Source organism: Vigna unguiculata, chromosome 5, assembly GCF_004118075.2.
Source record: "Vigna unguiculata cultivar IT97K-499-35 chromosome 5, ASM411807v1, whole genome shotgun sequence".
Classification (NCBI taxonomy): Eukaryota; Viridiplantae; Streptophyta; class Magnoliopsida; order Fabales; family Fabaceae; genus Vigna; species Vigna unguiculata.
The window spans coordinates 26,954,708-26,980,903 of NC_040283.1; the positions used below are offsets into that span (position 1 = coordinate 26,954,708).

Genomic DNA, 26,196 nt, shown 5'->3' on the forward strand with positions numbered 1-26,196 from the left:
TTGTGTTTAAATAAATACAATTTTTTGTTAATTTGATTCGATTTGGTCCATTTTTGCTAACATTGTTTAAATCATTAACCGTAATGAATAGTGACTATCACGTGTCACTTCATGATTTTTTAATTTTTTTTTAATTTTTTAAATTGTTTGTTTTAATGTCAACGTGTTAATCCAACGTGTCACATGTTAAAGTTAATGTTTTATATTCAATTTGGTATCTATATTTGCTATTTTTGTTCAATTTAGTCCCAAATTTACTTTATATATTAAAATTTACATTTTTATTAAATAATTTTGTTTAGGGTTACAATTAGTTAAAACTATAACAATAATTTTAAGGAGAAAGACTAATTTTAAAATTTTAGATCAATAATGTTAGTTTTCATCCTTAAAAAAAATTCGTTCTAATTTTAAATAATTGTAACCTTACGCCAAAAATATTTATTAAAAATGTGAATTTTAACAAAACATCATTATAACTTTTACATAAAAATTAAATTTGGTCTCAATTTTGAAAGAGACAAAATTGCTCATTTATAAACAAAATTAGGATTAAATTAAACAAAAACAACAAATATAGAAACTAAATTGAATATAAAAGATTGACTTTGACACGTGACACGATGTTGGATTGACACGTGGACACATTAGTGCAGTAAGGACTTTTGGCCCCGGTTGTTTTTGATATTCTGCCCCGGTTCCAGAACCGAGGCATATTGGGGTGAGGAAAAAAGGGTGGATTTTGGCCTCGGGTGTCAACCGAAGCCATAGGGGGTACTTTTCTGGCTCGTTCTCTGAGGACCCGAAGCCATAGGGGTACTTCGCTCGCACCACCATTAGCACTGCTGCGCTCGTCCTCGCCACCGAGATCGTCAGCAAACGCTGGCACGGCCAGACCTTCACTAGCACTAAACGAGCAACCCACCGGGATGTTCAGACCCATGCTACCACGACACGATCTGAATGCGACAACGACAAACCACCATGAACCAGTAGAGCCAAGAGATCTAGAGATCCAACACCTCCACTACCGTTCGAAGCAGAACTTCAAGCCATTGTTGCAGGCAACCCTACCATTGTGCCGCCATCACCACCGTAGACAAAGGAAAAGAGTGACCACAAAATCACGCCTTTGCCGTGAACCGCGAGCACGCCTCCTTCGCCAATGACGAACCAAACACCACCGCATGAGAAAACGAAGACGAGAATGCCTCCACCGCACGCAAAGTGTTCTGCCGCCATCATCACCGCAGACAAAGGAAGAGAGTGACCACAAAATCACGCCTTTGCCGTGAGCCGCGAACACGCCTCCTTCGCCAATGACGAACCAAACACCACTGCATGAGAAAACGAAGACGAGAATGCCTCCACCGCGCGCAAAGTGTTCGCTCCGGAACGAAGGTGAACAATGCAAAGTCGTAAATTTGGGAACCTAAATAGGGCATATGGCCTCGGTTTAATTAATAACCAAGGCCTAAAGTCCCTTTATGGCCTCGGTCAATAAAGACCCGAAGCCAAATGTGACGACGCTGGTGATATTTTTGAAATTAGGGTTACTGGCTCACTTATAGGCCTCAGTTCTTTTTTAACCGAGGCCAAAAACCTCTTCATATTGCCTCGGTCCAGAAACACCCGAAGCCAAAAGTGCTGACACTAATGACATTTTTGAAATTTTGGTTATTGGACTGCCTTATAGGCTTCGGTTCTTTTGCAACCGAAACCTAAAACCTCTTACTGCACCAGTTTTGCACACACCCGAGGCAATATAGTTGGACGAAATTGCAAAAATGCCACCACCTCCTTATAGGCTTCGGTTTCATTATAACCGAGGCCTATAAGGCGAAGTAAAATGTCAAATCTGCACTAGTGACATTTAAATAAAATTAAAAAAAAAGTTAAAACATATAAAAAAAAACCACGAAGTGACAAGTGACAGTCAAAAGTCACAATTCATTATCGTCAATTTAAGCTGTGTTATAGCAAACAAAGACCAAATTACACAAAATTGAGGAAAATTTAGACCTATTTGAACACAAAAACAAAATTATAACTGATTTGACAAAACTTAAGAAAATTGGGACAAAAAATGTATTTTAACCTAAATATTTTGAAGGATAATGATATTTTGATCCATTTTTTTGACGGACAAAAAATGAACTGATTTTATTTTTGCAAAAAAAAAAAATTAAAAGAGTATTTGGCATATATAAACCATAAAATGAAACGCCGTTCAACAGCATACGGATATTAAACAAGGTTACACTTCAATAGCGTGTACGTTAGCTAGCTAACTAACAAAAAAGTCTTATTTTCCTAGACTTTTGGTATATATACATTAGTAGTGTCCTTGCAAGGGCCCAAAATGTTTTGCACCACTTAACAAATCCCAGTAGCCAAAGGAGTACGTCTTCCCTGCAAAACAGACACGACCTTCGTTCCCACGTTGTCCCACGTAAGTTTGTAAGAGAGCATGGTTCAGTTTTTTGTTCGTCAATGAAACTAAACTGCGTCTAAAAACCATGTCCAACATCCCAACATCGCTCTCTGAGATTTGTCTCACACAGTTTCGCCTAGCGATGTCGATAGCAGACCCTTGGCCATTCTCATGAACCCACCGTACCCTAGCATCTACCACCGCACATACACACACCCACGGTCCTCTTCACTTTCATTACCATACACCACACACACCACACCGTAAAATCTTTATCCACCCTCTCCCCAAATATGTCCAAGATTCGCGGATTCAACCTCAGGAAGCGCCTCATCCGGGTCTCCAAATGGGTCTTCAGGAAGATCCGAGTCCGGAGCGGACCCGGATACCATCGCCTGGGCAACTCTCCTCGGTCGTCCATCGCTAAACTCCTCTCGTGGGGTCGCAAGCTGACGGCGGCCGCCAAGTCCTTCTTCCCAGTATCAGTCGGGTCGGGTTACGCCCAATTGGGATCTGGTTCCGTGGTAGGATCCGACCGGGACCCGACTGTGCCCAAGGGACATCTCGCCGTATACGTGGGGCAGAAGGATGGCGAGTTGCACCGCGTGCTGGTGCCGGTAATATACTTCAACCATCTCGCCGTATACGTGGGGCAGAGGAGGAGTTCGGGTTCCACCACGACGGTGGAATCACCATCCCCTGCCGGTTCACTGAGTTTGAACGGGTCAAGACCCGAATAGCGTCCGGGTCTCGTCGGAGCAACCGTCCAAAAAGGTTTGCCTGACGAGAATTGAAGTGAATTTTTTTTAATAATTATATTTTTGGTACAGAGTTTTTTTTCACTGTACTTCCCCATAATTAATCTCCATCATAAACCTTATCACTTCTAGTGACTCTCTTCTTCCGACACTCTTTTTCACCCCTAATATTGAACTCAAGACATAGAAATGAGGTGACCCGTCCCTAACTAAAATGAAATATTGCGTTTTAAGATTCCTGTTTTATACCTCGTTTCAATTTGTGAGGTAATTTGTAGCTTTCTGTTTAGCTAATGATACTACGGTTTGTAAATTAAATGCACTACGTTTTTGTTTTTCAACGACTGATGATATTTTTCTCCATAACACAATTATTAATGATATTTATTTTAGAACACTTTCTTGCCTCAGTAAAAATACAATGTTTTTTTTAATTAAAAAATATATAATAAATAATTTTCTGTTTATTAATCTCATATTATTTTAGAATTAAAATCAATTCGTTTAAGAGTTAAAATAAATATTAATTTAAATATACTTTATTTTTTTAACTTTTAAGTAATTAATCTAATAATGCTAACTCAATAAAAAATGCAGTTCGGAACTTATTTTATGATTTGATAGACACAAGATAAATATTCATAATACCTAATCTGGAAATAATGGTTTTAATTATATGCATGTTTATCATAAATTCAGAACTTCAAAAGTACCACTGCACTAATTATATGTTAACAAAGTTTTTTAACAAAATTTTGACAAATTTTTCTATTTAAGTAAAAAAAAAATATTTTGTTACTTTATTTTAATTAAAAAATAAAAATTTAATTTACTTTAATTTCACTTTTAGAAACTTTGTTAAATTTATTAAAAAGAATTTTGTCAAACCATAATTTTTTATAAATTTATTACCTTCAAGTTTTGGGTTACATATATTTTGAAATGCTACTTATGAGTATTTACGAGGAATATGTAACGATAATTTATAAATAAATGATAGTTATTATATGTAACGATAATTTACAAATAAATCATAATTATTATTGAAATGATACATTAAAGAGATATTAAAGTTCTCACTTATGAATTAAATATATCATTTATGAATTAAGTACAGTATTTTGCTAACCGGTGTTCTAAGAACATTGGTTAAGGTAATTAATATGCATTGAATTCTATAAAAAACATATAAGTGTAATATTAAATTAAATATGATTTAATCATAATTAATGCAATTTTATTTTATTTAAAAGACAAAAATGTCCATAATTATTGTACATGTGTATTTCATATATTATTTAATGTTCATAAATAAAAGAACAAATAATTAAATAATAAAATTACTATGTTTTAATGTTATTAAAGATTAAATATAATTAGACATAAGGAAGTTTAAATTAATAGAACAACCAACAAAACAAAAATAGTGTTAAACATCTAATAAATTTATAAAAAAATAACTATATAAAATGTCTTAGTAGAGACCTTAAAAATTTCAAAATCATTATTCTGTATCAGTACCTTATTATAAAACTTTAAAAGGATGTTTTTTGTCTTTATAAAATTTGTTATATGCATTTATACTATCTTAATTAATGTATTTAATTATTTCAACTTTCAATGTAAAAATGAAGGAATCAATGCAAATTAATTATTATTAACCATTGTCCTTAAGGTACTGATTAGAATTCTCCTTAAATATATCACTAGAAGAAAATTGTTGAATAATGACCAATTGACCAATAAGTATTAGTAGCTACAATGACCAATTTATATATCAATTTACAAAACTAAAAATTATTGGTTACATAATAGTCACTATTATGAATAAAAAATTATAATTAGTAACTAAATTAGTTTTAAAATTAGCTACATGGTTTTAGCTATCAAAGTAAATTGATCACTAAACATCAACTACCTAGATTTTGACTACCAAAATAAATTAGTTTCTAAACTAATTTCTAATTAATTAGTGACTAATTATAAATTTTTATTTATAATATTGACTATTTTAGTAACAACAAATTTTTAATTTTATAAATTGATATTTAAATTAGTCATTCAAATAACTAATTATTTTTTATTTCTAAAATTTGTTTTTAATTGAGGATTTTCTTATATCGTATGTTATACTTGCGGTTCAGCTTATCTAGTTTGCTCCTATAAATACCATACTACGATGTCATATTTCTTATATATACCAAAAGTTATCACCACCCAGGGAAGTAACAGTGATACTGTAACATGTCTTATAAACATGCATTGTCTCATCCACTCGCTGTTCTTACTCCATTGGTTCACATTTTTGTTCAAAAATCTTAATTAGGTCCTAATATTTTTTTTTAGTCTCAATTAGATCCATATTTTTGAAAATGCGTAACAATTAGGTCCATTCCGTTAGTATGGTGGTAATTGTATTAAAGATGTGTTACGTGTCAGCTCCTCATTATTTTGATTTTTTTATTTTTTTAATTATTCATGTCACGTGTCATGTCAATACTGTGTCACGTGTCAAGTCAATGTTTGAATCTCAATTTGGTCCATATATTTGTTATTTTGATTATATTTCAGTCCATTTTTTTTTAATTTTCAATTTCATTTTCTCTAAATTGAGACCAAATTTAACTTTTATATAAATTTTATAATGATATTTGTATTAAACATTTTAATAATATTAAGTTTATTTAAATTTTTATTTTACATTAAACTTTACTTATATTTTGTTTTAAAATTTTAAAATATTTATTTTAACTTGTTACAAAATTGTTTTAAATAATTTATATACAAATGTTATAGTTGGTTTAAAAATAACAATTTTATAAATTTAAATATAAAATTTTAAAAATATTTTGTAAAAAGTTAAAATAAATATATTTAAAATTTTAAAATAAATGGACTGAAATGCAATCAAAATAACAAATATATGAACCAAATTGAGATTCAGACAATGACTTGACATGTGTCACCTTTACTGACTTGACATGTGGCACAATATTGACATGACACGTGACATGAATAATTTAAAAAAAAATAAAAAAAAAATTCAACAAAATAGGAGCTGACATGTGACACATCCTTAACACAGTTATCACCATACTAACGAAATGGATCTAATTGTTACGCATTTTCAAAAATATGGACCTAATTGAGACTAAAAAAAAATCTTAGGACCTAATTATGATTTTTGAACAAAAACGTGGACCAATAGAGTATTTTAACCTTATTTACATTATCACTACAACAAAAATCGCTTTAGGCAATAACACAATTGTGAGTTAAACTACAAAAACAATGGGCTAAAGTTTAGACAATAATTTTTTAGGTGTAGTCTAGGTAAGTGTAACTGTAGGTAATAGGCTACGATTTTCAGTAAAGCAACAATTGTTGCTTAAAATTCTCATAAAAGTGAACGGTTTTGATGTATGTGTCTTCTCAAATTTCACATTTTCAACATTGTGAGCTCTTGGCATTTTTAGTCTAAAATTAAAGGGAGGGAAGAAATTCAAAAAAAATTTGCATTTTTTGAACTAAGTTTCGCATTTTCAAAATATATTTTCCTTTTCAAAATATTTATAAATTTTGTTGTAAAAAAATTATAAGAAATTTTTAAAAATTTATTTTCAAAATATTTGTATATAAAAAATTTTGAAAAAAATTATATAAAATACTTACAAATTTTATAATTTTGTAAGAAATAATTATTTATGAAGGATTGATTTATCTATTAAAATTCTTAGAACGAAGACAAAAGAAATTGAATTTCTCTTGCTAATAACTTGGGTCCGTTATTGATGCATCCACTAGATGGTCACATATTTGTTCACTATCAACTTGAAATCAGGCTTTTGCTAAGTTATTAGCACAATTGATCAAGTTAAGAGCCCACTTCCCAAATTATCCAATTAAGAAAATTTGTTTTGATAATGTTGGTGAATTTACATCTCATGCTTTTAATGAGTATTATATGTCAATTCGAATTGAAGTTTAACATCAAGTAGCACATGTTCATACTCAAAATGGACTTGTAGAATCATTGATAAAATGTCTAAAATTGATTGCAAGACCATTACTTATGAAAGCTAATCTTCCAATGACTACTTCGGGATATGCAATTCTGCATGTTGCAGTATTGATTCACATAAGACCAACTAGTTATCACAAATACTCTCATCTATAGTTGGTTTTTGGTCAGCAACCTCATGTTTCTCATTTAAGAATTTTTAGGTGTGTAATATATGTTCCAATTTCTCCACCAAAAAGGACCATGATGGGTCCTCAAAGACGCTTGAAAATATATGTTGGATACGATTCTCTGTCGATAATATTAAATTATTTAATATTAACATTATTAAATAGTTTTATTACAAATAGGTATCTTGATCCTACCTTATTGATTTTGGAGAATGAAAACAAAGTCACACATTTGTATCTAAAGAGGATGTTGAGTTGGTGCAATTTATAGTGAATTAGTTGACTTTATTTCCACAAGGTGGATGGGTGCATGGAGGTGAAGGTCCAGAAGGTGGAACGGGTCCTTTGGGAAGAACATGAAATTGTTGACTTTTAATGTCGGTGAGGACAAGGCGGCGGACAAGACGGCGATGCGAGCTGTTGAGTTTGACGGCGTAGAGTTTCACGGGAGAGTTCTAACGGTGAAGCTGGACGACGGTAAGAGGATGAGGGAGAAGAGTCAAGAGCGGGCGCGGTGGTTGGAAGGGAATGGCGACAAAGGAGAGTATCCATCCACGTGGCATGAGGAGAGGGACGGATCAAGGAAGGGGTTCCAGAAGGTTCTGGAAACCCAGCCCGAGAATTGGCAGGCCGTTGTGACAGCCTTCGAGAAAATTAAGAAGGTTTATCATCTTTTTCTATACATACACACATATATTTATACATGTATATAAACTTCCTATACAAATAGTTCCTAAAGTGGTTTGTTTCAAGTTATGCTGCTGCATTAGGACAAATTACACTCTCAAGATTGTTATATATGTCTAAAAATGTGTTTGGATAGCATTTAAGGATTCTAGGAACATTTTGAATTTTAAAATACTTAAAAGTAAAAATAGATGTTATAGTGGTGTTAGTTGGTAACTTTTACATTTCCAATTCTTTTAGTATAGGAATTCTTAGTACGTAGATTTAGACCTACCTAACTATGAAGATAGAGCTGTCCCTTATGTTTTCCTCCACTAGGTTGTAACCTCATCTTAGAATGAGAGTTTAGAGTCAATCTTACAAAATTAAGGTTGTCCTTTATATTGTGTAACAGGTTTTTTTGGCAGGAAAAAAAATGTGTGAAGGCATGAGAATGCAATTTTTCTGCAAATAAAAGATATCAAAAAATTGTTTTTGATAATCTTCTAGCTAGCATGGGATAATATTCTCCTATCACATTCAGAGGAATATCCATCAATTTAGTCTTCTGATAGCCACCAACTCGTGTCACATGAATCAGAGACTCTGGCCCTATGGGTATAAGTCTTCTCCCCCATACTCACCTACAACATCATAAATACTTAACCCTTTTACCAGATATCAATCCTTTCGAATATATATATATATATATATATATATATATATATATATATATATATATATATATATATATATATATATATATATATATATAAGCAAATAATTTGATAGGACTTTGAGACACATTACAATAAAATACAAGAAAGTGTAAATTTTACTATCCTCCATGTTCTAATTTGGATAGGTTCTTTATAATTTGTTTATTTAAAGGATTATGCAAGTGGTAGTAATACTTTAGTGATGAAATGAATGATTTATTCATTGGTTACTTGTCTAGTTTTTTTCAGTAAAGTGGATAAGTATACTTGCAAGAGGCACTTCTGATTGTACAACTATTTCACTTTGAGGAAACTTTTTCCTTTTTCAGTGACATCTTAAAAGTAGAACTTGTTATGATTTCTAATTTCTTGGCATTATAAGGGACAAGGCATAACAGTTAAATTGATTGATTTTTAAGTTGCTACTGTGTCTGACATTTTGACATTACATGAACCTAATGTCATTACATGAACCTTTAGGAAGCAGTGAAAACGATCAATGAAAGTAGAAAATCATGAAGAGTTGTTCGATGTTACTTTACATGCCTCTCGAAGTAGGAAATAAAGTAAAACGAATATTTTTTGAAAACAAACTTCCCACAATTGTAATTTGTAAGGTTCATCCATGAATTATGTCTCCTGTGTACCTAAATAATAACACAAGTGACATTGGTAAAAGTTATATTAAAACAAGGGGGCTTCAATATGATGGTTTAGAAATTAAAGAGAATAGTTGATATTACACTCATAAATGAATATGGAATTAAAGGTGCAATTTTGAAGACATGGACATTTTATTTTGGCTTCTAGTTTCAATTATTGTAGAGCAATTGGTAAGACATTATATTTTGTATTATTCTTGTTGAATAGGTGGGACTCTTGAGGGTAGCTAGAGAGGGTAGATTGTAGAAAATAAAGAAACATATGAAGAAGGAGATTGTATATTATTGAGTGAGTATGAAATGTTACAAGAGGTGTGCTATATATACACAAAGGTAACCCTAAGAGCAATAAGTAAATGAACCTAAAACATGGGCCTATGTTAACATCCCCTCAAACTTCGCTAGATGTGTGAGAGACACCTGGTGGTGGAATCATGTAGACTTTCTCATGTAGATTATCATTCAAAAAAGCATTCTTCACATTCATTTGAAAAATCTTCCACTGAAAAATAGAAGCGATAACAATCAAGGTACGAACAGTAGTCATCTTTGTCACAGGAGAAAATGTTTCCTCATAATCTATGCCATACTATTGAGTATATCTTTTAGCAACAAGTCTAGCTTTATACCTTTTAATTGAACCATCTGCTTTTGTCTTGATTTTGTATACCCACTGAGATCCAATAGGACGTTTTCCTGGTGGTAGGGGAACTAGATCCCATGTCTGAGTCTGATGTAGAGCAGTAAGTTCCTCAGCCATAGCATTTTGCAAAAGTGGATCACAAATAGCCTCTCTATAGGATGAAGGCTCATGAAGACGATGAATAGAGTTAATAATAACAGCAAATGAACCAGAATAAGAGGAATAAACAAAATCTGGTAGTTGAGTAGACTTACGATTACAACTGGGTCGAACAAGTGGCAAAAGAACGACAACCTCAGGAGATGATTGAGCAAGCGTATTAGGGGAATCAACATGTACAACCTCTGGTGCAATGTTTGTAATTGGTACGAAAGTAGGTGTAGTGTCATCAATATCAAAAGGATCAATTTTAATGACATCATATGTAGTCAAATAATGTGAGTTAGTTGGAATAGAAAAGAATAGAATATGTTCTAAAAATACAACATGACGTGAGACATACAATTTTTGACTAACTGATCAAAGCAACGCTATCCTTTTTTACCAAGACCATATCCCATAAAGACACACAAAGTAGACTTAGCTGATAATTTAGTACGCTCAACATGTGGTTTTAGAACAAAATATGTACATCCAAAAACACTCAAAGCAGAGTAATCAGGTGCATGACCATACAATTTTTCAAAAGGAGACAAACCAGAATTATGTGAAGTCAGGATTCGATTCACAACATGAGTTGTTGTAAGAATAGCTTCCCCCAGAAGGTACTTGAAACATCTGCAGATAACAAGAATGATCTTGCAGTCGCAACAGATGACGATGTTTTCTTTCAGCAACGCCATTTTGTTGAGGAATGTCATTTGATGTATAATTTCATTAGAGGCAAGTAAAGTGGTAAAATCATTAGAAGTGTATTCACCCCCAAGTCAACGAAAGGTTTTTATGGTAGCAGAGTGTTGGCTCTTTACAAGAGTAATAAAAATTTTCAAATTGTGAGAAAATCAAACTGACGTTTCATAAGATAGATCTAAGTGAAACGAGTAAAATCATCAATGAAAGAGACATAATATCTAGAACCTCCTTTAGTGGATACAAGAGAAGGTCCCCACACATCAAAATGCACAAGATCAAAAAGAGCAAGAGAAGACGAAATACTTTTACTAAGAGGTAATGCAGAAAACTATGTCAGTTTACAACCACTACAATCAGAAATATCATGACTGCCCAAGATACCGAAAACTCTTGTAGACGCTAAAAACTTTAAACGAGATGCAGAAACATGACCCAAACGAGAATGCCACAAATAAAAAGGTTAAGAAGAAGACAAACTAAATGAAGATAAATCCACACTAAAGACTGCAACTATTGATTTCTTGAACTAATTCAAGACATAAAATTCAACTTAGCTACAAGGCATTACGGTAATGCTACTTTTTTTGTTATTGGTTAAAAATCCTATTTACCTTAATTATTAAGTTTGTTTATTTCTTGTGTGAAATTAAAGAAAAAGAAACCTATGTTTTGGGTCAAAGCCAATACTTTTATATTGGTAACAATGCTTCCTTTTATTTTTAGAAAAGGTAGTAGCGTTTTTTAGTGTATACCCATAAAAGTTGCAAGGAAAATTTTAGTGTGCCACTTTTGTAATTTGAATTATAAGTATTTGTTCTTGGATTCATTTCTTTTTCCTTAATTTTTCAGCCTGCTAGAAAAGAATATGGTTTAATGGTTAAATATTATGCACGACGAGGGGACATGCATCATGCATGCCAAACATTTGAGAGTATGCGAGCAAGGGGAATAGAACCTTCTTCACATGTGTATAGTAGGTAAATTCTTTAAATATTTTGCTCTGTATCTGGGTTATAATTTGAATATCAGCATCGGCAAAAAATGTTTTTAGCTTTTAAGCTATAACCAAATTATGATTGTGAGGTGTTATCTTTTTAGAGATGAGCATGTGAATGCATTGACTTTTCTTTTCAAAGTTGAATACTATTAAATATTGATTGGGGAAAAAGAATATTTAAATGTTGAATCTCTGATATTTCTAATTTCCACCCTTCAAACAATGTTCTTGGTTGAGATCTCGCATCAACTAAAGATATAGATAAATTATAATATATAAGTGAGTACAAACCTCACTTTATAAATACTTTTGTGAGGATGAGTCGGACTTAAAGTTCACTTTCTATGATGGTATTAAAGCCTATGTTAACAAAATTTATTGGGTCTATATCATGTCACCAACTATTGGGTTGCTATTGAACCACCCTCAAATATCTAGTTTCATGCTTGAAATGTCAATTTTTGGTGAAATGGTGTTTGGAATCCCACCTTGTTATCACACAAGTAACTTTTCATCAATACAAATTACCTTTTCTGTTTCTCTTTTGTTCTCTCTCTAGAACTCTAATACTTCTTTAGGGATTTTATTTGGAATTCTGTATTTGTTATGTTTTTCCGTTTTTATTTTGTTCTTTGGTTTAAGGAGAGTTTATCCCAGTTTTTTCAACTCTTTCTTCTCTTCAAAGTTAAATTAAAAAGCTCAATATTTGCTGTTTCTTCTGACCTTAGTAATTAATGCGTGTTAAATGTTTGCAGTCTGATTCATGCTTATGCAGTTGGTAGAGACATGGAAGAAGCTTTACATTGTGTTAGAAAGATGAAGGAAGAGGGCATTGAAATCACTATAGTGACATACAGTATAATTGTGGGAGGATTTGCTAGAATGGCCAATGCTGAGTATGTAAACCAGATTAATTTCTCCCATTATTGAATCTTTTTGTTGAAGTATTGTTTCTGCTTGTTAGTTATTTCTTTCTTTCTTTTGGTCATGTACCCATTATCCTTGTAGATTAAGTTATTAGGTGAAGTTATATATTGGTGAGTTTTTTTTTTCTCTAACTTGCCCCATTAATTTGGGCTTGATGTATGGTTAGTAAGCATGCCCACTTTAGATGTGCTGAATTTTTGAATTTTATCATAAATTTATGAACAATGTAGCCAGCAAGGATTGGATTCAGACTACTCTGTTGTTCAGCTCTGATACCATGCCAAAGGGAAAAAAAAAATGAAAGGTGCCAATGATGATTCTTGTTCATCTCATGTGACTAGTCCAAAACTATCATTTTGGTCAGTTCAGCAGTGCTCTGGGATGAATCTTGAAAGGATAGTTTCTATTCCATTTTTTTCTTTTACTGGAAAAACATTGTATTTATTGTGTAATGGAGAAACTGAATCCAAACAATAAAAAATAAACTTTCGAAACGTACAGTGAACATATCCAGAATGGAATCGTAGCTGCTGATTGCCCCTGGACTTTAGAAATACAATGCCTATTTTTCCAGCTTTTAAGGAAGCCACAGACCTGTATATACTTTATTGTGAAAGTTATTTATGTAGGTTAGATGCCATCAGTAACTCTGTCATTTTTTTGGCCCTTGTACTTTTTTCCCCATAAAAGCCTGGTAAACTTTAACGTTGCAACACTTACTGTTGTGCTCACTTGGTCTTCTCATCCCCAACCACCAAAGTGTGAAGACTGAATTGTACTGCTATGGTTGGGTTTGTTGTGTTTCTCTGATGTCTAAGTGATTGGATATTTTTATCTTTGAATTTTCTGGTTTCTTCCTGATTTCTATTTTTTCTTATTTAAACAACCCCAGTCTCACATTTCGTGGTGCTTGTGTGAAAGTTTTGATTAGTTCTGTATGGGAAATATTTTGATGGCCTGTTGATGAATGAGTTCAGATTAATGCATCAGTTTGTATCACGGAGATAACTAGTTGATGTTGTTTTGGAAGTGCTGCAGATCATTGGTTTAAGGAGGCAAAAGAGAAGCTGCCATCTTTAAATGCTGTCATTTATGGGAGCATAGTTTATGCGCACTGGTAATCATTCATATTTCTTTCAAGGGTTCATTTTTATTTGCGTGATAGACCTTTAATTGTCATGTGCTGTAGGTATTGGGTAGATCATTGCTAAATGGAGAAATGTCCTCCAAATTTACTTTTGTCATTTCCATATTTTTCTTGTGAAACCTTTAGCTGGGAAATAAATACTAATAGGTTTAATTAAATTTCTAGTCCTTAAATTTGGGGTGAATCCTCTTGTGGTTCTCCAAATTTTTGTGTCCCAAATTTGGAAAAAAAATGGTTTTAGTACTAAATAATAAATTTGAGGGACTGAAAGCTGTTCTAAAAAATCATTTCAGCCCTCCAATTTATTGTTTAGGGACAATAACCATATTTGTTTTATATTTGAGAGACTAAACTGTTTTCTTTTAAATGGGGACCAATATTAGATTTATCCTATATTTTGAAGGACTATAAACATAATGTTAGTATCAATATTTGCCAAGACAAAAAAAACTGCCGATCGAGTTGTCAATTAATTCAATGTTGGGTAAAAAGTTAAACAAAACCAGTTAATTATTCAGTAGTATGTTTAATGTTTCTGTCTATTAAGTTACATTTCTGTTTCTGTAAATATCTAATTTTTGTTCATTTTCAAATGATTGCCATTTCTATTCAATTTTCTTCCTTCTTTTCTCTCATTGTTTTTGATATCCTGATGCATTTTACAGTCAGACATGCAATATGGATCGAGCTGAAGCCTTGGTGAGGGAGATGGAAGAACAAGGGATAGATGCTCCCATTGACATATATCATACCATGATGGATGGTTATACAATGATTGGTAATGAAGAAAAATGCTTGGTTGTGTTTGACAGACTAAAAGTATAAGCTCCTTTTCGTTTATCATTTTCATCACCATTAGTTTAGTCTTTCTAGTTTCTACTTTTGGTATGTTATGTGTTTATTTTGTTGTCATCAATTGTATCTTTAAAAGAAATTGTCCCACACCATAAGAATGTTGAATACTATAGGATAACTTAAACATAAACATTCCAGATTGTGTAGGATTCTCTTCAAAAGAGGGTAAATGCTGTCTTGTGTTTTTTGCTGTAAGCTAGTTTTTGTCTTACCCACTGCTCACATATACTTTTCAAGATAACATTAGTGCTTTAGTGATTTTACAAGTTTTGTTCATTTCGACAACATCATATTCTTCCCACAGCAGCTGTCATCTCTGTTTCTCAACACTTACAGTATTGAATCAATGATATTTTTGGACTTGAAGTATCAAAAAATCTCCCAGCCAGCCATTCTTTTTCCACTCTCCAGCTGTAGGTTTTCACATCAGAGCAAGTCATGGAGAATCTTCACTCATCGTTGCTGGCAACCATTGTAGATTGGCTCACCTCCCCATGTTAGGCTGGGTCAGGCCTAGCCCAGATCAAGATGAGTGGGACTAAGTCAAGCTCAAGTTAAGGTTGGTCAGGTCAGACCGAGCTCAAGTGGGATCAGCGTCAGGCTGATTCGTATGGACCCAAGTGATGTTGGGTTTATGTAACATCCCAAATTTTAACATCCTAGAATCTATAATTAACAAAAATTACATAATTAGAATAAAACTCTATTCATCTCTTATTTGAAATCTCAATAAATAAATAAACATTGTTTTAAAAACAGAGAATTTATTGAAAAGGAAAAACCTAAGACTCTTATTTGAAATCTCAATAAATAAATAAACATTGTTTTAAAAACAGAGAATTTATTGAAAAGGAAAAACCTAAGACTAAAATGTTGTCCCAAATATCTCTCGATATTAACCACTTTCTCTAATGTTGTGGATTTTCCTCAGCACCGGTAAGATCATCTGCTCGCGTATAAAAATATGATCATCAGAGTCACACACAAATAAAATAAGGGTAAGATAATATACAAACAACCAACCTTACATTCATAATTCACAACTAAACAATATAAAATTCACATCATATCCCTCAACCAACATTCTAACCTGACCCATGATCATAACCTAGCTCAAAACATGTTATCTAAGCAACAATGCAACCACTCATGATCTTGCACACAAGTTCAACACACAAATGGTCTCAACACAAGGCATTGACTCATGCAAAACCACCTGATAAACTACTTTCGCAGGTGTTCCACCCTCTCACAGAGTTTTCAGCCTTTCGTTTGCCCAAAACTACGCAAATATCAGGTTCTCAACTGCAACTCACACATGTAATTTTACCAACCATTCACTCACCACTAGAGCTAGAACCCCTCACTGCTCCCAAAGTCTCGGACGAAGTTCACTCGTCACTACTCTCTTGGAGAGACTCATGGGCAAAGTTAACCAGCTATACCACCATGTAGAGTTTACCAAGAATGATGACTTGGGCCCAACCATAGGCCCAATCAAAGGCCCAATCACTAGAGGCATGATGAGAAGGATAGAAAAGACATGGAGCTTCAAGAGTCTAATGAGTTTCATGGGCTTCAAATGCTATTTTCATGGGCTAAGGAAGATATCAAGATTTGATGGGTTTGTCCTAGTCCGTTAGTGTAGATTTAAATTGGGCCAAGCGTTTAGACCATGCTTTCAAAATAAATTGTAAAATGTCTAGAAAGTAGATTGGATCATAACTCACCTAGCTTTTGAAATTGGATCCATTCAATCCCAATTTCAAAAGCCAAGGCCGAGAATGTTGCTAGCTTGTCACATCTTGTAAATGATGTGAGGCGTGACCATGCCATGTGGCTAGTGATCTGAGAATTGTGGATCTAGGAGGTTAGATCTAGATCTAGGCGCCATTTTTCAGCTTGCATTTACATTCAATTTCGGTGCACATTTAGCTTGCATTTGGAGCTTGCCTTCTACTATAAATGAGACCATCACTTGTAAAATCACTCTTGAATGTGTAAGGATATGTTGTTGAGATCACTCCACACTTGCACTTGAGAGTCACTTAGCTAGAGCTTCTTTTAGAATCTCCTCTAGCCTTTCTCCTCTAAGATTGACCTAATGTTCTTAGAGTTTCTTCACCACCACTCAATTCACCACCAACGAAACTACCTTTCTGCACTTATCTTCCGCTACATCAAGCCATGGAGCCTCCTTGTTCCATCAAGCACGTGAAAGGAGTGTCATCAAAGAGCCCAAGATGTAACCTCTTGCTGAGAGACACACACACCCAAACATGTCAACAATCATCCCTTATTGATACAAGGTTTCTCACACCACATCAATACACCACCAAAACTCGTTATATATATTTTCAAATTCTCAAATAAGATAAAAAACAAGTTTAAACAAATAAAATATTTAAAACAACTAAAACAGTTAGCTCCCCTCAACTGGAATGTTATTCTTGCTCTAACCCTTGATACTTTTGTGTTTCCTTTTCCCTACCCACTCCCAAACGACACTGTCCCAAAAATATAGACTATCCCAAAGCCCTTACTTAAGAAAAACCCTAATCACCACTTTAGGTCTTATTTGACATTTATTACTTTTCTCAAAGACCAAAGAAACAAGCTCAACTTCATAAATATTCCAAAATAAATTTTAGAAATTGTTTAAAAAAAAAATTGAACTGAACATATGTTACCCAAGTACTCTAACCAAATGAATTATTTAACTTGTTTGATAATTTTACTCATCCCAAAAATTATAATTTAAACTTAACTCATCAATTTCATTATTCTACTTAATTAAATTTTCTAGGGTCTTACAATTTAAGTCAAGAAAAGTCTAGTTGGATTAGGTCCAACCCATGCTAGGCAGGTGAGACCAAGTCGAGCACGATTCAGGCTGAGCCCTAACCTCGCAGTTAAGTTGCATATAATAAATATTAAGTATCAATTTACAATTAATATGAAATATTTGGGGATCCATCTCAATTTAAAATATTTTAAGGACTTATGCAATTCTAACAATATGTAGGAGTTAATTGAAGTCTTATTTTAATGTTATAGTGGGTCAAACCCACTTTCGCCTTGGGGTAGGGGCTTTTTCAACCTACTCATTTGATGGGTTAATAAAAGAGGGCTTATTTTAGGAGTGGGATGGATTTGATTCATGGGCCATGAGTCAAATTGACAACTCCACATTTGAATATGGCGATTCAACTTATTTTCAAATCTCTTAGAAGGTGAGTTTTATACTTAACTCAATCTCACAAAACTAGCAAGTAAGATAAAGTTTTGATTCACTTATATACTACAATTTACCATATCTATAGTCTATATGAGATCTCCAATACACTCCCTCAAGCCAAGAATTAGACATATTGAGAATGAGACGTGATATTTCTAGGTAGTCCAATAACATTTCGATACTAAGTGACAAGATATATTAGCAAACCTTGTTATGATAAGTTTTGATATCTTAGAAGATGAGTTTTAGGCGTAACTTATTACTAAACTAGCTAGTAAGGTGAGATTTACATTTATTGATATACTATAGTTGATCATATCAATAGTTGATGTGGGATCTCAAACATAATAAATTCATTATAGATTTTTTTCTTTTACATTGTCCAACTTGTTTCTCAATGAATTTATCTGTCACCATGCAGATATTAACAGTTTTTCTTATTATGTCTGTAGTTTTTAAAAGAAAAAGGTGGTAACAATTCCCAGTTGTTTTATTATAGTCTAGAGTTATTTCATCAAGTATACATGTACCCTTTAAGTTTTGTTTCTTAACACAAGTGTCTCTAGTTTTTTTAAAAAATTTACCCTTTAATTTAGCCTGTGTTATATTACTCAGATAATCACTGATTTATTTGGATTTGGTTTTGTAAAACTGTTATGCATTGTGGCACTCTTCATTAAATGACACAACTATTTCTTTGTTTTGATGAAGGAATGTGGTTTCTCTCCATCAGTTGTCAGTTATGGCTGTCTCATTAATCTTTACACCAAGGTAAGACATAACATTCTACATTAATTGGATTATTTATATATTCAGCAGTTACTGCCTGATTTTCTTGCACACATTTTATTGAAGTTCCTATCATATACATTTATTTATTTTAATAAAATGGTAGTGCTAAAGCATCACAATTTGCCATCCCAACTATAACACCACAATTAATAATAATCCACCGCACCCCAATCCATAAAATAAAGGATATGAAAACAATAATAGTGGGGGTATAAGAAGGAAGTTAAAATCTATCTATGAAAAAATTTGAATTTACAAATTGGCTCGCGAAAGTAGGGGGTATAACAAAAGAAGGTATATTATCCGACCAAGCACAGCTCTTTGAACTAAGACCAAAATTGGCTAAGCATATTCACTCAATAGTTCCCTAAAGATGAGTGGGCAAACCTCATGTTTTGTCTTATCATGTGGATTATACCAATAAAATTCACATTATTTAAGGCACCCTTCATATTAAGATTAGTATAAATTTCAAATATATGGAAATATCAATTATTTAATGATGTTCTAGGAATGGGAAGCAGTGAGACCTTGGATGTTTGACGACAAGAGCTCTTAGGTTTAAACATCAAGCGTCACTCTACCAGTTTGAACAAAAGTTGTTCATTCTCATGAAGAAAAATAAGCTCCCCTGCAATTATTAATCCTTTTATTTATCTGTTAAGTAAGTCTCTGTTATCAACAATTAATCCTCACTTTGATCCTTGCACTCTGTTATAATTATAATTAGTTTTTGAAAACTATGAAAGTTCTGAGAAGTTAAACATTTTTTTTCTTTTAATTTTGTCAGAACAGCTTTTAAGACTGTCATACTATCTTTGAAATACAATGATCCAATATCAATGTTTTCAATTCTGAATCGAATCCCTTGCAAAGTACATGAAATCAATACTTGATAGACAATTCATTTCCAGCTAATAAACTGCCCATCATGTCCAATCTGTTTATATTTGATACCCAATTTTGGTCAAGCAAGCAAATGTATATGCCATCAGTAGTTCTTGCTTGTTGATGCCAATCTTTGTTATCTTTTTTTTTTTCAGATAGGAAAAGTTTCTAAAGCATTGGAAATAAGCAAAATGATGAAAATGAGTGGCATAGAACATAACATGAAGACATACTCTATGTTGATCAATGGATTCTTGAAGTTAAAAGATTGGGCTAATGCATTCTCCATTTTTGAAGATTTTACTAAGACCGGTTTGAAGCCCGATGTAGTTCTCTACAATAACATTGTAACAGCCTTTTGTGGAATGGGTAATATGGATCGTGCTATTCGTATGGTGAAGCAAATGCAGAAGGAGAGACATAGACCTACTACACGCACATTTTTGCCCATTATACATGGTTTTGCAAGAGCTGGAGAGATGAGTAGAGCTCTCGAGGTATTTGATATGATGAGGAGTGGCTGCATTCCCACAGTACACACATATAATGCTCTGATTCTTGGCCTTGTTGAGAAGCGCCAGGTAACCTGAGGTTGAGTAAACAATTGTTTATTATAATAAGCAAATGACATGACTTGGTCTTTACTTTTCCTTACCTTTATATATTTATTTAGGGTTAAATATGTTTTTGGTCTCTTATTTTTTGGTAAATTTTGGAATTAGTCCATTTCGAAACTTTGGATCAATTTAGTCCTTCATCTTTCAAAATATGTGGATTTAGTCTTTTTAATCAAATTTAGTTAGGTTTATTTGATGTTTCGTATGCATTTCAAGATTGTATTTGAGTTGTTTATACTATTTGACACATTTTTACTTTAATGTTAAGTCAAATACTATTATGAAACACGCTTGAAATGTTGAATAAACTTAACAAAATTTTATTAAAAGGACTAAATCCACATATTTCGAAAGATGAAGAACTAAATTAGTCCAAAGTTTCGAAATAGACTAATTCCAAAATTCACTGAAAGTTAAGAGACCAAAAACATATTTAACCCATTTATTTATTCAATTTTCAAAAAATAAATAAAAATAGCCAATGAGCTAACTGTGGTATACTCAGTAGTTATAATGCACTTTCTAGAAAGGAATCTAAATTCGCCTGAATTTGTTTAGTTTTAGTTCTTTCTTGAAGTTCTGGTAGCTGTAAACTTTTTAATTGATTGCTATGAATTTAAAATTGGCACAGCTGTTGCATGCACTGGCTTCCATTGCTTCTTACTGTTATAAGATTTCAACAATTCTGCCTACTTCAAAGAATTGGGGAAACACTAAAATAAAGGCTAACCATTGAAGATAAAAAGTGCTATCTCTTATTGATACTGAAGATAGCAGTCTCAAGAACTTATTCACATGGGCCATTTCTTACACAAATGTTCTTTAGCACTAAGTTACTTCTGGTTTTCCCGAGTATTTTATTATTGCTACTCTTGGCTACAAAACAAAGTTGTTTGAAAGATTGTAAGGAAATTTCTTTTATGAGAGGATATGACCTATGGTCACTCTTTGTTCAGAGAATACATTTCACAAAGTGAGTGGTTTACTAAGAAATGTCACTCTGTCTATTGCCTATTAGATTGTCTATATAGATTCAGCATTTAAAAGATTTGGCCAACAACTAAGGCACAATGCATTGATTTTTTACGGAAGATCATTGGTTCGCTTTACATGGAGAAACTTCTATTTATAGGCATCTTGAAAAAGACCGTTGAAGCTTGCATGTTGATTTTTTCCTTTGTCAGTACTTTAGCAGAGGATGATACCGTTTTGGTTGATATCTTCTTTTGTTGCACTCAACTTAATATGCAAGGACAACTTTTCTTCTGAACATCTCTGTCTTACTAACAACAAATTAATCACACAAACTTAGGAAAGGCTGATTTACTGTTTCACAATCGTTGTGGAAATTCGTTACTTGCATTTGGTGAAGATTAAATAGTAGCAAATGAAATTTGAATCTTGTGTTGTACACGTGTCAATAGCTTCAATTGATTTTATATTAACATCCTCTGATAGTCATCGTCTAATTGTTGTATATATGTGTGGTTTCGATGTCTATTGCTTTCATGTTGACCCTCTCTGATGGTCATCATTTAATCGTTGTATTGTACATACTCTAGACGATCCTACTTTAACTGATCAAATCACTTTTAATCATAAGAACTTTTATTTTTTTCTTAATACACACTTAGAGAGACTATGATTAGCTTATAAAAATTTATTATTATTTCTAATCATCCAAACCATGGGTTGTCTAGACGAAACTATATTAATCAATGAGGATTATACTCTTCAACGAAAGGTTGTCTTTTCACTTATCAAACTGTCTCTGTCTTAACAAGTTCTTGCTTAGTATGATTGGATTACAATAGATATACTGGGATGTTTCTGTTAGGTTTCTTGTTTTAGTGGTCATAAATTGTGTAACCTTTTCTGTAAATAATGTTACACTTCTTGCAGATGGCCAAGGCTGTAGCAATATTGGATGAAATGAATCTGGCAGGCATTGGACCGAATGAACACACATATACAACTCTTATGCAAGGTTATGCTTCACTGGGTGACACTGAAAAGGCCTTTCAGTACTTTACCGCGTTGAGGAATGAGGGTCTGGAGATTGATGTCTATACCTATGAGGCATTGTTGAAGGCATGTTGCAAGGCAGGCAGGATGCAGAGTGCCCTTGCAGTCACAAAAGAAATGAGTGCAAAAGAGATTCCAAGGAACACTTTTGTCTACAACATACTAATTGATGGGTATGAATAAATTGCATCTGACAATGAAAATTGAAGTTTTCATTTTGTCTAACATTTATTTATGTCTGTGTATTCTTGAATTATCTTTTTATGTTCATATATTTTTCGATGTGTACGTGCTTGGAATATTTAATATTTTTATCCATTAGCGGCTTCACAACTTGCGCTGTATTTTAGTAACTTTGTTGACTTTCTTAGTTGGGCTCGGAGAGGTGATGTCTGGGAGGCTGCAGACTTGATGCAGCAAATGAAAAAAGAAGGAGTTCGACCAGACATCCATACCTACACGTCTTTTATAAATGCTTGTTGTAAAGCTGGAGATATGCAGGTATGATGAATTTAACTTATTAAGTTTGTGATTACTTAAAGTGGACTAAAAGCAAGGCTACAAGTGTATTCCTTGCATCTTCATTGATATGTTTGGATGAACTTCTTCATAAACACGTTTGGAAGAAGAAAATAAGAAAAAGAAGTTCAAATTAGCTTTTCCAAACGTTTTTTTTACCTTATGAAGTTTTAGCTTCAGAAAAATTTTCGTTTCTCCCTAACCACCTTAGTGCATGATTTTTTATGGTAATTTATTTATATCACCTGTTAATCAGTTTTTATTTTCTTCCTGCCAGAAAGCAACTGAGATTATCCAAGAAATGGAAGCATCTGATATAAAACCAAACCTTAAAACCTACACCACTCTAATAAATGGTTGGGCACGAGCCTCTATGCCTGAGAAAGCTTTGAGTTGCTTTGAAGAGATGAAACTAGCTGGATTGAAACCAGACAAAGCAGTGTACCATTGTCTTGTGACATCTTTGCTATCAAGGGCAACCTTTGCTCAATCATACGCATATAGTGGCCTGTTGTCTATATGTAGAGAGATGGTAGAGTCTGAGATGACTGTTGACATGGGAACTGCGGTTCATTGGTCAAGATATTTACGTAAGATTGAAAGAACAGGAGGAGAACTAACAGAAGCCCTACAAAAGACCTTTCCTCCTGATTGGACCTCACATAATATTCTTGATGTCACTAGTGAAGCAGAAACTGCAGATCTTGAGATTGATGATGAAGATGAAGATGAAGATGAAGATGAAGATGATGATGACGTCAAAGATTATAATGCCAATGGAATCAACAAAGATGATGACATTGATGATGAGGATTATGATAATGTTATTTCATAGTCACACAGTTGATAGTTTTGAATTATGTATCGTAAAGGGAATCGGCAGAATGCCATGATTGGTGCTAATCGTTTAGGTATTAATTTTTTTTTTCTGTGATAGAAATAGGAAAAATAGTAATTTTGTTGAATCCCCTTCCCGGCATCCAGAAATTACTGTGAATTTTAACTAATTTTGTATTCAATCAAAAAATCTTGTAAGATTTATGCTGATTATAAATAAATGTATAGCTTGTAATTTTATCTGTATAAAGCCCTTATTTTTCTTTTATTTAAATTTTTTCTGTAAAATTAATTTAATCAACATATACTAGTTTTAGTATGTGACATGTTTAAAACAAAGAAAAAAGAAAGGGAAAGACAACTTGCAACTTGTGTTTATCTCTTCTTCCTCGCAACGCTCCCTTCCACCATCCATTCTTCCTTTTCATTTCTCTCAATTTTATCTCCAAATTTTATCTTTCAGAATCAGATCGTATCCCATCGTAACGGAGAATTATTTTGAACCCATCGAATTTTTTATTAGAGTAAGTTTTTATTTATATTATAAAATTATTCTTCTTTCAGTTATTCTACCACATACTAAATTTTTGTCAAGTTTGAATATGTTGTTTTAGGTCTCTAATAGTTGTCGTTATCAAATAGATGTTAATCGTCTATAACAACAGTATAATATATAAAAGATTAAAACTAACTTAAGTCGTCCCCCGATGAACTTGGTGAAAGAACTCACGTAGAACAATTCCTTATGATGCTTTATATAAGGTGTTAGACAAAACTCTAATAGAAAAATGGGGCTTTTGAAGAAAGCAGTAGATTATGCAAAATGGGAAAGACCTAAACAAAGATGATGAACATAGGTTGATTTTCTAGCTTTCTCATACTAGGATTTTTCATTGGTTTACAAATAATTATCACTCAATCAACCTTTATTCAGATTTTAAATTAATCAAAACAACTTCTTAATTAATTTGTTCAAGTTTCTTATTTTTAATCTACTCGATTACAAGAAATACTCTTTTCTAAAACTCTACACGTGCATACATGCTTTTTTCTTATCTATTTTTTTACCTCTTTCATTAAAAAATAAGCGAATAAGTCTTAGTTCCTACCTTAACTCAGCTAAGACTCCACTCACCCTTCATAGTCAATACAAAACTTTGAATATGACTATGATGCTAAGTCTTAAAGCTATAAGACTTAGTGAACTACTCGTCCTCAAACAATCCTATAAACACAATAGATTAAAGTAAATTTGTTTTGACAAGAATTAAAAAAATAATTCATTCATTACACTTAGTCTTAGATTTATGAAATAGAGAGAAAACTAAACAAATTAATCGATTTTATTAACATGTCGACCAATTGAAGTGTGTTGTACAATTTGGTATTTATAGATAATTACACATATTGACAATTGTACACTAACATATACTAGTAATCCCCTCAAACTCAAGGAGAAGATTTTTCAGTAGAAAATTCTTCACATTGAATTTGGAACGAAGAAAAAAGAAGCGTGACGAAGAAAGAGGCTTGGTCAAAGTATTTGCTCACTGATCAAGAGAAGGAATATGAGAAACTTCCAACTGTTTGATCATAATCTTCTCTTGAACAAAGGAAACATCAATTTCCATGTGCTTGGTTCAGATGTGGAAGACTGGATTATGAGCAATGGAAACAGCACTTTGATAATCATAATGAATAATAGGAGTGATGAACGAATTTTTGAAGTTCAGTAAGTAACTTGAAAATTCACGGCAATTCAGCCAAAGTTTATGCTAAATTCAGCCTCAATGCTGGAACGACGAGCAATGACTTGTTGCTTTCGTGACCACCATGAGATCAAATTTGTACCAAGAAAACTAGCGACACCGAATGTAGAGCGACAATCATCAACATCAGAGGCTCAATCAACATCACGAAAAGCGCACAGTGGGACAAATCGAGTAAATGATGTTGGCTGAAAGTGCAAGCCATAAAATAAAGTTCCCTTTAGGTACTGTAAAATTCGTTTGACCACATTCCAATGAGAATCAAGAGGGTTGGCCATGAACTTACAGACTTTATTGATAGTGTTTCGGATGTAGGGGTCAAGCACCTACCTTCAACACTCAACTCAAATTACCCTCAAGTCCTTTTGTTTGGTGTTTTTCTCAGCTAGCTTGTTCGATCCATTTTTCTGTTCAAAGTCTTCTTCTCCTTCCGTTGACTGATCGGGCGGTCGGGGCACTTGTCTAAAAGGCTCCGATCCTTAAGCCAGTTCAAAGGATTCTTACCAACCTACCTTGGACCTCTATTTATAGTTTTCGGTATGGGCCCGTGATTAGGGTTTCCTAATCATACCCAATTTTGTTTTGTAAACTTGATTATTGACTTGTATTACTTTAATTCACTTTTCACTTCTTGATCCAGTTTTGGTGTGTGGTGTGGCT

At 33.1% G+C, this 26,196-nt stretch overlaps 1 protein-coding gene and 1 pseudogene across 1 annotated transcript; both read left to right on the forward strand.

The window, feature by feature from the left end:
• The first annotated feature begins 2,262 nt into the window (after positions 1-2,262).
• On the forward strand, positions 2,263-3,533 carry LOC114184164 (annotated as a pseudogene).
• Positions 3,534-7,589: 4,056 nt separating this feature from the next.
• Positions 7,590-23,980, forward strand: LOC114183505 (pentatricopeptide repeat-containing protein At5g04810, chloroplastic-like). Its single transcript, XM_028070543.1, has 10 exons — positions 7,590-8,045; positions 11,775-11,902; positions 12,678-12,818; positions 13,880-13,966; positions 14,662-14,815; positions 18,801-18,860; positions 19,925-20,350; positions 22,289-22,584; positions 22,783-22,912; positions 23,208-23,980. The coding sequence occupies exons 1-10, from the start codon at positions 7,740-7,742 to the stop codon at positions 23,763-23,765; spliced, it is 2,286 nt and encodes a 761-aa protein (XP_027926344.1). The 5' UTR covers positions 7,590-7,739; the 3' UTR covers positions 23,766-23,980.
• The last annotated feature ends 2,216 nt before the right edge of the window (positions 23,981-26,196 follow it).